This window comes from Formica exsecta, unplaced genomic scaffold, assembly GCF_003651465.1.
Source record: "Formica exsecta isolate Colony F162 unplaced genomic scaffold, ASM365146v1 scaffold51, whole genome shotgun sequence".
In the NCBI taxonomy this organism is placed as follows: Eukaryota; Metazoa; Arthropoda; class Insecta; order Hymenoptera; family Formicidae; genus Formica; species Formica exsecta.
The window spans coordinates 791,659-808,960 of record NW_021852343.1 but is presented as its reverse complement, the minus strand read 5'-3'; the positions used below and the strand labels follow the sequence as shown (position 1 = coordinate 808,960).

The following is a 17,302-nucleotide window of genomic DNA, read 5'->3' as shown; positions in this document are numbered from 1 at the left end:
TTAAGTTTGAATCAATCAAAACTAAAGATTCGAAAGATTTTTTCAGAGATACTCCGTATAACGGAATGTTTCCGACACTGTGATTATACAAACGATGATATCGAAATGTGCGAAACGAAGTCCAACGAAGGTGATATTTAGCTTACGCACGCGAAAGAAAATGAGAGAGGATAATCTCGCATAAGGCGTCGCCGCGTAATTACAATCGAATAATGAAATAAAAAAGCAGAAGCTGCATATCGGAAGCGAATGATGCCTGAGGCGATTGCGAGAGCAATAGTAAAAGGACGCGAGATAAAGAGCGATAGAGAGAAAGATAAAGTGAATTCGAACGAGTATACGCCCATCCCGTTTAGAAACTCGTCTACCGGAAATTTACACTCGCATTCCTTGCAGGGTCGAACGTCCTGGAGATGCCTCCAATCCGTGAGGATTATTAATCGCTTCTGTGATTAAACGCGCGGGATTTTCAATCCGTTGTGGAGATGATTTTCATTCATCGGGAAAGTAGATTTGTCGATCAAAAATGATGTTAGTCATGAATAATTATTAATGAAAGAGCATGCACGTGAAAATCCCCTTGCATGTTTGAAAAAGATAATGATGCATATTTTCTTAAGATATATTTATAATTCAACTCTCTCTCACTATATTAACACATTGCAGATCGTATTAATTGCAAAGTCCTAGTCTTACATTTTTAAAGCCTATCATAAATTGTGCACGCATTAATTTAAAAAAATTGTAATTAAGTTTATTACTAGTTGGAATATTTTATTCAAAATATTCCTTCTAGAAGAGCAAGGTATATAATATTTTGTTAAGAATCTCTTCTGCTGCACACGTCGTACACATTTTTAATTTGAAAACAATGCTGCGTAAAAACGTTCGAATAACGTGAATCGTCGTTTCCGGTTGTCAATGCTTTAAAAATTCAAGACGTCGATTCACATCTTTGATTCGCAATGTATTAATATTGATAATAGCGTAACAATAACATTTTAATTTTACCTATTTATTTCACGCTCGTAAAAAGTTTAAAAATGTATGCGTGTATATATATATGTATATCTGACATGTGACCAATGCGAGCGCGCGCCCGCCGGCGGCCATCTTGCGCGGCCTCGCTTTCGCGCCGAGTCGCGTGGCTCTCTCCGCGGCCGCATCAGTGCGCGCCGACTGCCGCGGCTGATCGTACGGTTAGGGATTGAATCAGTTCGATTTCCAGATTGTCGCGATTAATGGATTAAAATCGACGCGAAAATCGATCGCGGTCCATCAACGATGACGTTCGGCGTTCGATATCGAAACTTTTAAGCGCGAAAGCGTCGTTTACTTTTTAGTGACAGTGACGATTGACGCGAGAGTCGATATCAACGTTCGTAAAATTCGCGACATTTCCTTACCATCTGTGCGCGAATTCGCGCGGTTCGTCGATCGACGCGCGCGTTTTATCGATCATTCGGCAAGACACAAGTTAGTCGTGGTTTGAATTATCGGCGAAACGGTACTACCGCGATTGTGGTCCAGCCAGTTTGTCCAGCTTGTCCACGACGTGTCTGCTTGTCAATCAACCGCTTTATCAACGGTGATTATCGATGCAAGGTAGAAGCTCCATAACGAGAGCCGTTTCCTTGAATTTGCGGGATGAAAATTCAGTAAAGGTAAGCGTGTCGTTTTCATCAAATTGACATATAGTGTACAAGGAAATTCGCATATTTGAATAACTTCGAGAATAATTCAGGAAACGTATTATATATTGATAAGCACGTACGCTTGTTTATATTTTGTGAAGAAACTTTTTGATGTATTGAGTAAATTTTTAAATTTATATTTTGGACGTAATAATTAAAAATATTATTCTTCGATTCAAATATTTATATTTAAGTATGTAGCGCACACAAGAAATACGCGAAAGTTATTCGTTTATACAAGTATAATGGCTGTAATTTTGCAATAAAAGATTGCGTCGTTATACACTTGCGTAAGAAGAGGCGCTAATAAGGACGTAACCGCGTAAACAGCGAGGACCATCTGCGCGCGAAAATGACAAGAATTTAAATCGCATGATCCTATCACGATGATAAGCGACCTTGATTACGTAGTGCGACAATGACATCCTTGCAGGGGTGAAAGCATGTCGCACGTAATTGCATTGCGTGTTCGGCACGGAAGATTGATTCAATTTAATCTTGCATTTTCGGCAAGATGTGAATTGTCATCGTTTATTTATTGCATATACGATGTCTTGCTTGAATATACGATACGGAATAGCTACACGAACAAAGAATAAAACTGATACTTTGTGTGAATCTGATAACAAAATGTATGCTTGACAAATTTAAGGATTAGAATTTATCTTTGGAAATAATATCTGTAAAAAAGGCTGTTTTGATATTTTAAAAGGATTTAATTTTATTAATAATTAAGAAATAATATCTTAATTTATAAATAATATTATTTACACTTTAATATACATATAAATTCTTTTTTTCACGATCTAGAACATCATACATTTCGATCGAAAATATCTAATTCAAACTTCAATCTTTCAACCTCAAGATTACTGTCAGATAGTAATGCGATTATAACCGGTTTATTGCGCGGAAAGAACTCTATTAGCCCGCGGTCTGCGCAATTAATGCCGTAATTGCTTAGTCTAACTACGCGTATAATTGTAGTATATCTAAAAATAAGTTATTTGTTCAACTGTTAAATATAAATGATGGATAATTAACAGCCACATATTAGCTTTCAAGATTATTTAGCATATAAAAATATAATGAAAAACAAGCGATATTAAAACAGAAGCGCGTAGATTATTTTCTAAGATATTAAATGAATCTGAAATCTCTGAAATTCTATCGTGATGTAAAATCATTTGTGTTAACGTATAATCTTTAATATAAATATTAAGGATAATATCTTTTTTTTTACGATGTTGTATTTATGATAGATGAGCACGTCGCGCGAACCGATCGTTTTTGCGATACAAACTTCTTTCCAATCTTTTAAATTATTGTCATCGAGAAAATTTAGTCAGCGATTTTCTTACGCATCATTGTTTCTTCTCGAAAACAATGAGCCGTTTAGCGTGTACCACCGTGTACTTTTATTCGTCGTTCGCATACGAAATGCGATGAATGGAATTTGCTTTGCATAGACATGATGACAGTTCCTCAAATCATATGCAAATCATCTATTCTGTTCAATTATACGATAAATTCCGTTTTATCTTAACGTTATATTTCAGAACGTTATATCGATATATGCGATTTACAACTTTTCTACAGCAATTTTCAGAAAGATATAGATTGAATTTTGTACTTTTCATCGTTTTTTTACATCTTTTATTTATGATATAAATAAGTTTGAAAAGACGCTTTGCTATCTAAAAGCAATATCTACTTCGGTATATTTTTAACTATATACATTTGCTTCTAACTTTTCTCATACTGTCACGATGTATCGCAAGATTTCAAACGATATATCGCAAGTTTGACGAACCGTCACAAAAGTCCATTATTGCGAAAGTTCTTGAGAGATTTACATTTACATTCTTTCGAAGCAGAAGGACAATTTTAATAACCATACATTGAATCATGTTGATCGCAAATAACATTCCATTTTAAACAACATATTTTTATTTCTCTGTTTTACTGCTTATCATGAAACTGTCGATGTGGTATTTTTTTGTAAATATAAATTATCTTGAGATTTTCTTGGGAGAATTTAGGATATTGAATTACGAAAATGCATTTCAGATTTTAGAATGATATAATTTAAATATTATCTTTTGCATTTATTATAACATTTTATTTTATGTAATATTATTATAATATTTTTTTGAATCATAACGTATTGACGAAAAAATTATATAACTATTTTGTTGGAAGTGACTTTTTCTCTTTAATGTCTCCGCAGTTATTCGATATTAATACGATCGCTGCCATTTATCATTTTCTTTGTTTCTCGCTTATTTTTTTATTTATTTCTGAATACTAGATTGTATTGAATAGAATTTTTATGAGAATGTCACAATATTGATGCGTTTTAGAATAGAGAATAATAAAGAAGAGTTGTTTTGTTGCAAAGGCGATACCAAATATCGTCTTCATTAAAATCTAATTAAATCAAACGAGTGTGTGTGGCGCCTTTATCGCTCTTATCGTGATACAATATTTACCGTTAGATGTCGATAAGCTTGGTTCAGTCTTAAATTATTCTACAAAGCAAGCGATTACGGATGTTGAGTTATTGATAATTATAATTATAAGATAATTATAATGATAATTATAAGAAGTCGGGAATTGATAATCAAAGAGCATGATAATTTAAATTATTTGATGTTTTTTGTATTCTTTAAATTAATAATTAAGCTTTGACATCTACTCTATTTTTATGATACTAAAAAAATATAGTTTTTTTTAATGTACTTACTAAATACATTAAGAGATATAAATATTATAAAAGTATTATAAAAGTTACCTGTATTATAAGAATTACCTGGTTTTAATCAAGAGTGTGTCCTAAATCCTATTAAAAATTTATTAAAATTTATTTGATAGTAATGTTCAAGTGCAATTTTGAATCAGACCTACATATGACTATAACTCTAACTACATGTATAAATAGTCGTGTGTCGAAATATTCACGCAGCATCCTTTCCGTTCTCTGCGGTCTGACTCATGCTGAATATTTTTTTTAAAGTAAAGAATTTGTACAGGGCGCTCCATTCTGTGCACACTCTGCGTTTGCATAGAGACGCTGGCGTTCCTCGGTTCTGTATGTGTTGCCTCGTCGCGAAACGCCCACCCACGCATTGCCTTAGGCTATGGGTATATACAGGGTGTCACGAGAGTGCATTGATCGTTGAGCTTTAGACGCGAGAGTGACGCCCAGAAGGCTACTGTCTTTTACGAGACGACGTTAAAGATTTAGTTCTTCGTTAACGCTCGTTGATTTCAACATAATTCTTCAAAAACGGCGTTATTTTAACTAGACTGAAGTACAAGCAAAATTATTTAAATTGAAAGAAACGTCTCTCTTTGTGACCCACATTTTCATTTCTTGCAGTTATATGTACTTAATATTGAAGTACAATTCAGCAGTTACAATTGTTGAAGTTTTATAAGATCTCTTTTGTTGCATAGTTATTTTATTTCACGTTTACATAGCCAGAAACAATTTAGAAGATTCTTCACTGACAAAGCCCCTGTCTCATTTATCGCATTACAGCGGAATATTTCCCTTGCGTTTTAACGCACGGCGGAGACATACATCAACTTCTTAGTCGTCCCAGCGACGAAAGATCCATTCATTTCTTCATACAAGTTCCCACTGAATGCATAAATCGTTTCTCGATTCTGTTGTTTCGTCGCAAGACGCGCTGCATTGAACATAATGCAGGTATTCCGCGATTTAATTCAATGGTAGGTAATGTGTGTGACATAGATTTATGATTTCAGAATCAAACAATGGAAATAATAACAAAATTAATATTATATATATAATAATAAATTTAAAAAAATCTGAAATCTGAAAGACAACGCGCTGCATTGAACATAATGCAGGTATTCCGCGATTTAATTCAATGGTAGGTAATGTGTGTGACATAGATTTATGATTTCAGAATCAAACAATGGAAATAATAACAAAATTAATATTATATATATAATAATAAATTAAAAAAATATGAAATCTGAAAGACATATATAAATTTTATAAATAAATTCAATTAAATATAAAATAAATTCAATAATTCGCAATGAATATATAGATCTTATCGTTTTAATTTCATGACTTATAATACCGTTTTGCAGGTTGCATGAATATGGATGAGTAAATATTATCATGGTGCAATGCGCATATTTTATATGGCATTCAATCATGCTTTAATCTTTATCGATGCGCCGCGAAATCATACGAGAGAATGGAAAAAAAGTTGTGCCTGAGGCATTGATTTTTAATCATCTGCGCCGTATGATCGGTATGCAAAATGTCAATGACGAAAATCGATCGATGTATCAAACGAAAATTCATAAGTAATTCATGATTGTTTGATTGATATAAACGATATTGTAGAAAATTCGGAATGTGGATATACCGCAAGAGTATATAATAAGAATTTAATTGTGAAAGCGATGTATCTTGTGACGAAATCAACAGCAGTATAAAACAGGGTCAGCCAGTTTCATTCAGTTAATTTCGAGTTATGATGATCATAAAAATTCAATTACTTGCGATAAAGTCATGTGATAATTTGTATAATTTATATCTTATTTTTAATAATTTCTCATTTACTAGTTTTGTGAATTAGAAAATTTTCCTTATTTTATCATACTTTTTATCATACTTTTATGTATGATTATAGATTTTTTATTCCGATAAAATAACTCTTATTAATATTGTTTGCCATTTCTGTAAAGACTTTAGTCTAATTATTTTTATCAAAAATGTTGATGTATAAAGTCCTGATCCTGTCTGCGACTGCACGTAAGTACGAAAAACAGGAAGATGTTGAGAACATAACTTCGGGCAGGATTTTTCGGTTATGATTTCATTAAAACTTCTTGAGATTTTATCCAACGAAGATGATTTTGTAATCTGTAACGGTTATTTATAATTTTGACTTGGACGATGGTTAAAGAGAGAGAAAGAGAGACAAAGAGAGAGGGAGAGATAGAAAGAACATTATCTCAACATTTTCAACAATTATGAAACTTATATTTATCGCTTTTCGATATCTTTTTATTTTGTTTGTCATTTATTTTATTCCGCTAAATAAGAGTCTTGTTTATAAATACAAATAAATTTCAGCTAAAATGTAAAATCATCTCTTATATGTATATAAAAGTTTTATATTAATTATTCTTAGTAACAGCTGTTTGATTTTATTAGAATAGAGTATACAACGCACGGTCTGCAATCCGTTAACATGTAGGACGAGACGGAAGTTTTGTATAAGATTGGCGCCGTATTTCCAAACTCATTATCTGGAGCGGCTACGCGTCCGAATAGAAATTTCTCGAGCCTTTTCAGACACACCCGCACTTGATAAAACATTTTCCGCCTTGTACAAGCGCAGGGGTTTATCGGTGTTTGGATTAGCTAACGTGAAAATAAAGGTCGCGTTGATTTATGTTGAGGAAAGATGTAAAGATGTTTCATAAATTGCACACATGACGTGTTTGGTAAAGTATTCAGTACTGCCGTATTCTTTTCATTTTATAGCGATCGCGATTCTTTGACCATAGCACAAAACAATCGTCGTCGCGAATAAAAAAAGCGTTTTCTAAAATTTTTAAGTTTATTATCAGAATTATCTTAAATAAACTTTTTTTATTGCGTTGTCGCATTTCTGCTTTTCAAGCTAAGCCAAGCGCAGCGTAAAGAAGCACACGCTAGGTCGTCTTGCGCCGGACGTTTAATAATTAAGACCACGTACACACATTTCGAGTGCGAGGGGATGCAAGTCGAACAAAGCTCCGGGTGTTCGCGGGCCCTCGTCAAACTCGATGTTGATCGCAATCGATACAGTCGCGCTGCTTTTTTCGGCGACGAGCGTGAATGGAGTTTCTATCCACGTTACTCGATCGTTTCATTCACACGTCGTGTCGGGTGAATCCGTTCCATTGGCTATCGCAAACAATACGATGTCTATCGCTCTTCCTATATCCCCCTCCTATCATGCCTCTTACGGTGTATTTATGAATATGCATATATGCACCTGCACAACGCCGGTCTGAGCGATCCCGATTTGATTTTCGCTGCTCGTTGAGACACGCTTCGATAAGTTTCGTATATTTTGTAATTCTCACATTTCTCCATGATCTGAAACAACGGAACGAGGTGCTAAAAATGTATTTTAATATGGTTACGAGACAGCGGCGGCTATTATTGTCACTGCATTTTTAAATCGCTCGTATATATTTATAGAGCGCCAATCACGGTCATAGGCTGTGGCATCGTCGCGAGCAACTCGTTCGTAACAGTGTCGTGACATTTGGACTGCAAGGACGAGCTTGTCGTTCATAATTTAAGTTCTTTAAAATAACCCTTTTACACAAAAAACAAGATTTCCGATATCATGTGCTTTTAAAAATAAATTAGATATATGCGCGATTTAAAAAAAGAATTGATATAGATAAAATCTTATCGCGTGGCATAAACAATGGAGAAAGTTAGATGCTGGCATGTATGGCAAGATTTGTTATTTGTTTCACTCATACTTGTAATACATTAACCGAATAATGTAGCATTTGTAAACAGCACTATTCAATTAAAAATTACAAGAATGATACTGGGTGATTTGAAATTTTTATGGTATTTTTTTTATGACTTTCTAAGTATATTTGAATTTTTTATGCTAAAATCTATTTTTTAAAATTATAGTTACATAGTGTGAAAGAGAGAGAGAGATATCTTACAAAATATTAATAATACTTTTATAAAATTTATATTGAAAGTATAATTATTTATTGCAAAGCGTATATATTTTTTGTCTTATTTTTCTCTTCTGTAATTTTAAGCAGTAATATAATCAATTTAATGTTTATTATGTTTTTTTTATAATTTATTCTACACTTATTAATTTATTGTACACTATACACACATAAAATATCATGAAATATCTATTTTTAATTATAGTGTGAAATTGAAATTTAAACTTTAGGAAACCTAGCTGTTTGAGAAGTGTACATTTTTGGAAAGGATAGAGCTCATTCATCGAACCGGAAGTTTCTGTTTAGTCGTTCTGGGTCACCGATTTCCTGGTTCTTCGTGATCTTTCTTTTCTCTGCAGCAACGATATGTAGAATATATATCTCGTATTAGCAATATATTTTACACAGATTATCTAGATAAGGAGAGAAGAACCATATATTGCTTTTAGTTTTTGTAAATATTTATAAAAAAAAATTATTGTAAAAAGTTATTTTGTTTCTAAGAATTCAGCATTATTAATATTTACATTTTATGGAAAGTTGAATAACTTAAGAATGTTTGATTAACTGCTCAGTCTCTATGGTTTCTCAGGATAATATCGTGAGATTAAAAGATACAGTTATATAGAACTAAATTGTTTCTTTGAGACGTTGATTGAAAAAGTAATTAACACGTAAAACACTATAATCATTTAAACATGAATGGACTTTCACCAGCAATCTGATATTATTTTTTTAATACACAGCCCGATCTTTACAAATATCGGCAAATCTCGTTTGGATGCTGCAGTGAAGGAGGGAATACGAAACGATGTCGTGAGAGGAATTCCTAATCGCGAGAAGCCAAACAGACTACTTGATAGCTATAAACACTTCGAGGTTTTATCCCTGATTTGATAAATGCTTCTTGTTAGGAAGGAAATGTTGTGTTACAGCTGAATGAATTTAAGGAAATGTTTTTACCGTAATGTTTTGAATTTTAATTCAATGAAGCACGCGTTGAATACGTGATATAAAAGAGATGTTCAAATATATTGATGGCTTAAATTTTTCCTAAAAAAATTTATTTATCATGTATTTGATGCATATTTTATTGTATGATACATATTTTACTCAATAATATTACAAAAATATAATAGTATTGTACATATAAATAATTAGAAAGCAAAAATATAACTTAAACAATATGTGTTATAATTTACACAAAACGAAATATATATCTTCTTATCTATATAAGTATATAGATAAGTGAAGCCGTAAGTACAATGCTGGTTTTCGACTTTTGCTCTTGGAAGAGAGACTTCAAAGGGAACTAATTTGCATACAGAGAGCTCAGTGAATTCGAAAATTTGTGTGCAGACTCTGCATGCGCGTCGCTTCTTTCTTCCTTCATGAGAGCGGATGTGCTTACTTATTGCACACGTGAATTCTAAGTTCTTCTCAGGAATAGTAAATTATTCAAAAGCACGATAAAAGTAAGAAATCTTTGCAAGAGTGTAATAAAACAGATTAGATGATGTCCAAATGGAGGTGTGCTTTGATGTATCTTTATCTATCGGAATATCTGTAATATTTCTTTGTCTCTTCTTTATATTATGATGGAAGTTTCATGCCGTTGACAACGTAGCATTGTCTGCAATAAAAAAAATACTAAATTTAGTTGGCAGAGAACAGTAGCGATTTATAAATGTCCAATTTCACTTTTTAGTAATATGTTACATTACTTCAATCGCTTGACGATATTCTTTAGATACTACGAAACATATTATTGGCAGGATCATCGGATATATTTTAACCATCGTATACACTATCTCTATCGTCGTATCGCTACAGCAAGACGTTGCCGATATTAAAAGAGCAATAGCTCTCACGACTCGATATGGTATCATAGTTAGAAAAAATCCGATAGTAATACCAACTGAAACGTAGATGTTATTTCGAAATCTATGGATACTTAAATAATATTATTTGCATTAATATTAAAATGAAATTTCCACTCACCTAGAAAAACGAAACATTCGATATCTTTGCTTGGCCATGTTCCGATTATTAATTTCGATATTATTAAGTCGTACAAAATGAAGAAGTCAAGTATAATAAAAATAAAACAAGGGAATATTAGAAACATAACGGTGGATGACACGTAGATGTCGTATACAATTTCTTCCTCATAATGATCGTAGAGATTTAGTTCCATAGCTGTCACCATAATACACATTATCCATATAAATAAGGTGCCTTTTATAGCCGTTGAAATTTTCACGAGCGATTTGCGAAAGGGCCAATTTTTGTGGCAAACGACAACGTACGCTTCGATATTTAATATAATTATCGTTAGGATGGACGTGCCAAAGCTCACCAAAAATATGTAGTCGAGATTCATCACCAGATCTATATCGAAAATCCAGCGAAATATTTGCTGAAGCGGTTCGAGTAGGATTGTCAAATTTGATAACACCAGGCTCATTATATAGCAATTGGCGGAGGTGTACATGGAAGAATTTGATGCGATAATGAGACCCAGCAAAGCATTTAGGCTAGTACCTGCCACCAGCAGCGTAAAATCCATGATATTGCGTACGGGCTCGGGTATGATTGGTATAATGATGTTCATTTTGGTAGGATTTGTCGTTGCAATAAAATCCTTTTGAATACGCGGAGACAGATTCTTTAGGTATGTGTGAATTTCATTTATATCATGTTTGTTAAACATGATGTAATGTTTGCGTAGATTTATCACTTGGCTTCTTATCACACTTAGACTTATCGCTTGTTATAATCTACGAATTCAAATCTTTTATTAATCAACCGTGCACTGCGAAAAATTCTGCATGCACGAACTTGCTTTTAAGAAATTTATACACTTTTCTCGAGCTTTTTAGCGCCTGTATTGCTTTTTACGATTTATATTGCTGAAAGAAGCAATGAAAGAAATAACCGACAAATTGGTAGCACATGCTGCTTCAACGATCTACACGCATATTACTGACTGACGCATATGATGGTACTTTGTAGGACTACCACCTACATATTTACCTTATGGGAGTGTGACGTCCTACATCATACGTGGACACTGCCGAGCGAGTAACGATATTATACAATTTGCTGACACGCAACCATTTCATTTAATAGAGTGGCTCTTTAACGAAGTGTAAATCGCGCTTTATCTTAACAGTGCTTATATATCAAATAGTTTGTAACTATAGAATAAATCTATTATTTTGACAAACGTATATAATATTTATAAGAACTCTCTTTGTAACGCTTTGCCAAAATTATAAATACGAGTCGGATTTCATTGATTATATAAACGAGAATATATTGAAATTTACTCAATTCCATGCGAATAAATACAACATTGTTTAATTTCTATACATTAATAATATATTGCTGCGTGGTTCAGCCATTTGAATAATAAAATATGAAAGTAAATATAAAAGCATGTCCAACATCTTGCGCGGAGAAGCTACGGACTTCCTTATTTACGAGGAGGAAGCGTCCTTGACGACTCCGCTCGAAGGGCTTCGCTTTCTGGCTGCAAATAACGACCAAGTAGCAAATAAAAAAATGACGGTGCTTAAATAAATCGTGCTTCTTACGACTCGTTCATTCGAACGAGAGAAGAGATGAGCAAAATAAGGAAAAAAAGAAAGAGAGAGACTTCTGCACGCGACTGTATAATACAATAAGATTTACAGGACGCCTCTGGCAAGCGGCCATAAGCGCGATATCGGTCAGATTTTGCCGCTGATAGATTTATCGTTGGATTTATAAATCCAACCCTTTTGGCACATCGGGATTTTGTATCTTCCTGCAAAATTGAGCGCGACTATCTGGCGCATTGTGCGCTCGCAATCGACACGTTATCGAGAAGTTGGGTGTGCCATTCATTTTTATCGAGAGAATGAAACAAATTAAAAATTGCTCGGGCGGGGCCGGATCGACACGGCTAATATTTATCGCATTATATCTGCGACGCGTTATATTATACTATTATTTATAGACTTCTTCTTTGTTAAGATGTAGATGATAACTAGAAGCATTTATAAAACTTTGCAGCTGGTCAGAGCCTCTTCTCCTTGCGGCAAGGAGTTCTGAACCAGTTTGACTACGTGTTTTCATCTTTGGACCAGGTGCGAGAGAGCGCGTGGTTAATTTTTGCGGGTTCCCCGTGCTCTTTTTTTCTTGTTTTCGTCTGCTTCGGGATCGGGTTAGTGATAGAGGGTGATCTTGGGGCCAAATAAGTGCGGTGGCAGGGCCGAAGGGCCCCGAGGCCACAACTGGTTCGCCGCCTGAGCATCATTACGACGTACCTCGAACGATCCTGGGGAGGCTTCGAGCTCCACAATAATCAGCGAGCTGTATTATCGCTGCGGAATAACAACATTCCAATGATGGCCTCGAAGGTGTAAAGTAATCGTATGTTCAAATGTTATGAAGGAATCTAATAAAAGACATTATATCATGCTACTTCACTATTACAACTGTTTAAAAAATAAATTAATATTCGATATTGATTATTTTTTATTATGATTTAATTGTTCTTATTTTTGAGTTTGTGGTTTCTTTTTATTTATTCGTAATAATATTGTTTTTTTTTTTTTATTACAGAGTTTTAAATATTTTTTATTGATTTTAAATCTCTCTCACACAGTTTTATATTGAAATATGTTTATGAAATGGGTATTTAATTGGTGCGATCGGTTTTCCAATCATATCTTCCATAAAGCTTTGTCGCTCACTACATGGTTTAAGAACGGTAATTGGAAATATACACCATATTGCGTATTTCAATAAATCTTCTCTTTTCAAGTCTCTGAGCGAAAGTCTATTTCAATGAAGTGATGACGAACTAAAACAAATTATATTCAAGCGTGTATTCAAGTATATTCAGATCGTAAATGTATGTACGCATAGAGGAAATGTGTATTTGGGTTAATGTGCTATCCACTTGCCAATTTGTGCGAAAGTTCATATTAAGATTGGTTAGATATTAGATATTAGACACGTGGCGCACCTTCTGTCACACCTGTTAAGTTCTGTCGACCTGTTTTGCACGAAGTTGTGTGGTCGACTATTAGTCGAAGCCAACTATGTCATGACAATGTTTCCTTTCTATGTTTATCATATAATCAGTCATGATTTTTCTGTCGCACTGTATACTATTATGCATTCTTTCCTACATTTGTATTATTTATGAATTAGCATACCACGCGAATTAAATCATCGCATTACGCTGTGGTTTTATGAATGAATATTTGCTCGTATATAGCTAGTATATAAACAAATTTTGCATATATTTAGATATTTGTTTACGGTGTTATTTATGAAACTGAAGATGTTTTTATTAGAACGGAGGTATAAGAAGATAACTCGCGTTATGTAAATTCCGCGTTGCGGTGATGTCATAAAAGGATAATTTATTAAAAGCGCGTACGTTTTTCACCGCAATATCGCGCACCTTCAAGTGCTTTGTTCCTGTTGGTCCTCGTGTCAATAGACTCGATGTATTTTATGCATGACCAGTCAGACAAGTTTTTCCGACAGAGCAGACCGCAAGCGCGATGCACAGCTCAGTTACATTCGATACTTTGCACGCAGGTGCATCGTTGAAAAAATGTGCGGATTTATGTGTGAGGCTGGCGCTTTGATTGCAGCGCAAAAAATGGTTGGTATAATATAATATATCTTAAAAATTCTTCAAAAATATTGTACTAATAATATATTCCTTAAAATAATTGACAAAACACTTTTTCACATAACATTTTTAAACAATAATTTTTGGCCTGTTTATAAGATTCTTTAAAAGAAAAATCTTAGAATTTCTTGATAAAAATATATCTATAAAATATATTTGATTTTTTGTCTGTTTTACTTTTTGAATCATCAAAAGATGTAGAGAAAATATTTTCGTATGTAAAGATTTACGATAATTTTTTTTAAATATTTGTATCACGTGGTCGTGCGTGCGATTTAATGTATTAACGATTGCATGTTTCAATCGGCAATTGCACATCGAATACAAAAGTAGCCTTCTGAGAAATTCGGCTGCGGATTACGGGCAATTTTTGAAAACGTATTAACAAAAACGCGCACCTGTGCGAGCACCCTAAGTAAATTACAATAATCGGCTCTTTTGAAATCGTTTGAAAGCACGAAGAAAGAGGGCGGAGTGGCTCAAGTCTTTTTGCTCATATGAAAGATCAAATTTGCCGTGTTGGACTGTGATTGGATCGGTTTCGAAGGTTTTTACTTTCAAAGAATTTTTAATTGCGCGCAAAAATCAACTGCATAAAAACATATAAAATCATGCGTAGCTGAAATAACATAGTACAATCACAAATTATGACATTTATGTAAATTATTTCTTTACACATTAAAAAATTGACTTGATTCTTTTCGGCAGCTCAAGCTTCTAAATTCGAGGCTTGATAGATGCGTCATAGTTTGCAGTTTATCGATTACTTTGCGCGTTATTGGCATAGAAAATTTCGATACCGCAAAGATCATAGAAAATCCTTAAGTCTTGGCGGTGAAAAATGACCTGTCAGATGAAATGTGAGATTAGTATGTCAATCACATTTTTATATGAAGAGCGTTTTTTCCAATTTCTAAGCCCAACTTTTTTAGCTTTTTGAGCTACAATATTTATGTTCTTTTCAGGATATTTTCGTGATATTTTTCTATCGATCATTTTACCATCTGTCAATTAGTACAATGATAATTTTTCTTTGCCTTTTATCTTCGATTTTTTGTGTTTCCACGGTCGTGAATATCATGTTATGAAACAATCGCGAAGTCGTCGTTAAATTGCTTTTTAAATTATTCGTTTTATCATCATTTTTATCGTTTCAATCTCATTTATTTATTTTACTATCATTTTCACATCTTTTCAAGATGTTTTTCGCTGTAAGGTATATTCCCGTGCTACTTCGTCATGTTCGCACAAACGTAAATATAGAGCCATAATAATCGGTGTTTTACAGGAAAGCCGCGCAGATAAACCGGGAACTAACTCACGTTAACTCTCTTCACACGGTCGTGAAGTACAATGCGATTCATAATTAATTTGTAGGCGTTTACCGACAAAAATACATGCGGGTTTTATTCGCGGCGTAAACGTAACTGCGAAAGCTCGGTTGAAACGAAAAGTAGCCAAATTACACAAGGATATTTCCGTGCTGCGCAACGTCTAACGGTTAAATCGATATTTATGTATAATAGAAAACATACGATGTAAATTTAAAATCTTATTGAGCCATTTCTTTCCACAGTATATACATGTGTTATTATTCTATAATAATCATTCTATAATTATTATAAATAATTTTTGGAAGAGAGAGAGAGAAATACACGTTCTTGTATATATAAAATACTTTAAAATTACAAGTTACAATAATCGTTGAAAGCAATCTAACAAAATCCTTCATTCAATACAGCATTATCAGATTAATGTCCAATTACTGCAAAAGTTATTTTCACTCTCTAATTATTTCGCATCCGCCGCATAAACCACGGACCACAATCGAAAAGCGACTTATTCCTGCGAATGAAGAACGTCCCATTCTTTCCCGTCACGATGAACATCGCCAAGGCTTTCTTTCGCCGCGGCAAATTCTGCCAACTTTCTTCATCCGCAATGTTCATGTATTGTTATTTGCGTCGACTGCGGTCGTTACTGCGGGAACAAGTTTCATCGCGCTACGCTCGCAAAAACGTTGCAATACGTCGCGATAATACGCTGACGTTGAGAAATCTATTTTGGCGTGAAAGGGGTGAGAAATGGGAGAGGGAGGAAAAATTAAACAACATATATGCACATTCTATATATCGAAATCCTACTGCATCATCTCGGTGACTACGATAAAAATTACTATAAGAATTTTCTTGGATCCAAAATTCCAATTCTCATTCTTCGTTTTCAGTTCGTTTACCAAACAGCTTTTACTATGCTATTTTATTTATACGCTAGACTTTTACAGTCAGAATGATATCTGCCAACGCGTTCTACGCGTCAAACTCGTCGAATCGACAGCGCAATCTAATTTGCGTATTTTTCTTTCGACGGGATGGACGTCGCGGCGCTTCCAACGAGGCTTCTTTTCTTCAGCACCCCTGGCCGGGACCACGTCGCGAACGAAACGCCAACGAAAATAACCGCACGATAGCAACGCCGCTCCCTCTTTCCTCGTTTTTCATCTTTGTCTTTCAGCACCAGAGTTACCAAGTTTACTCGCACATAGCTATAGTCTTCCCTTCATTTTTTATCAAAAAAATTGCGTACCGTTACCACTGGCGATGTCCGTGAAAAAAAGCTAAAAAGTTGCGTGTCTTGGATACGAAAGAAATCGGTACAGCGTCGTTGCACGTCCACAAGCACGCTTTCGTGCATTGTCATACGAGACGACGAAGGTGCGTTACGTTAGTACGCATAACACGCATATATAGCGAGAGGGAGAGACGATCCTCGTCATCCGGAAAATTTCTCCACACTTCGGAACCTGCAAAGAATCGTTTAGAATCGTAAAGATTACAATAATAGTTCAAAATTTACACAAAACAAAATTTGTGCATGGAAAAAAATCTTTATTTTTATTATTACTTTTTATTAGTTACGCGATGGATATTATATTCAGTTTTTATTCTGTTATACAATTATTTCAGTCATGCATAAGCAAAAATATTTGATATCTTGATATCAAATGTTTCATTTTATGCGTTAAACATCTTTAATTAATTATATTATTAGCTAATTATATTTATAATTAATTTATAATTTATAATTTATTCTAACTAATTTACAAAGAAAATGATATTATTTTAATGCAGATATTTAAATAATATAATTAATCTATTGC

At 33.9% G+C, this 17,302-nt stretch overlaps 2 protein-coding genes across 3 annotated transcripts in view; one reads left to right on the top strand and one right to left on the bottom strand.

Annotated features, from left to right (window-relative positions):
* Positions 1 to 1,197: 1,197 nt before the first annotated feature.
* The window catches only part of LOC115241759, a 73,667-nt gene continuing 57,562 nt past the window's right edge, over positions 1,198 to 17,302 (top strand). For both annotated transcript variants that reach the window (XM_029817685.1, XM_029817684.1), the window contains exon 1: positions 1,198 to 1,664. The gene's annotated coding sequence lies outside the window, so the exon portion shown is untranslated. The remainder of the gene's footprint in view (positions 1,665 to 17,302) is intronic.
* LOC115241760 lies at positions 8,684 to 11,819 on the bottom strand. The gene is made up of 3 exons (XM_029817689.1): positions 10,446 to 11,819; positions 10,169 to 10,362; positions 8,684 to 10,077 (listed from the first exon to the last, which is right to left on the bottom strand). The coding sequence occupies exons 1-3, from the start codon at positions 11,155 to 11,157 to the stop codon at positions 10,033 to 10,035; spliced, it is 951 nt and encodes a 316-aa protein (XP_029673549.1). The 5' UTR covers positions 11,158 to 11,819; the 3' UTR covers positions 8,684 to 10,032.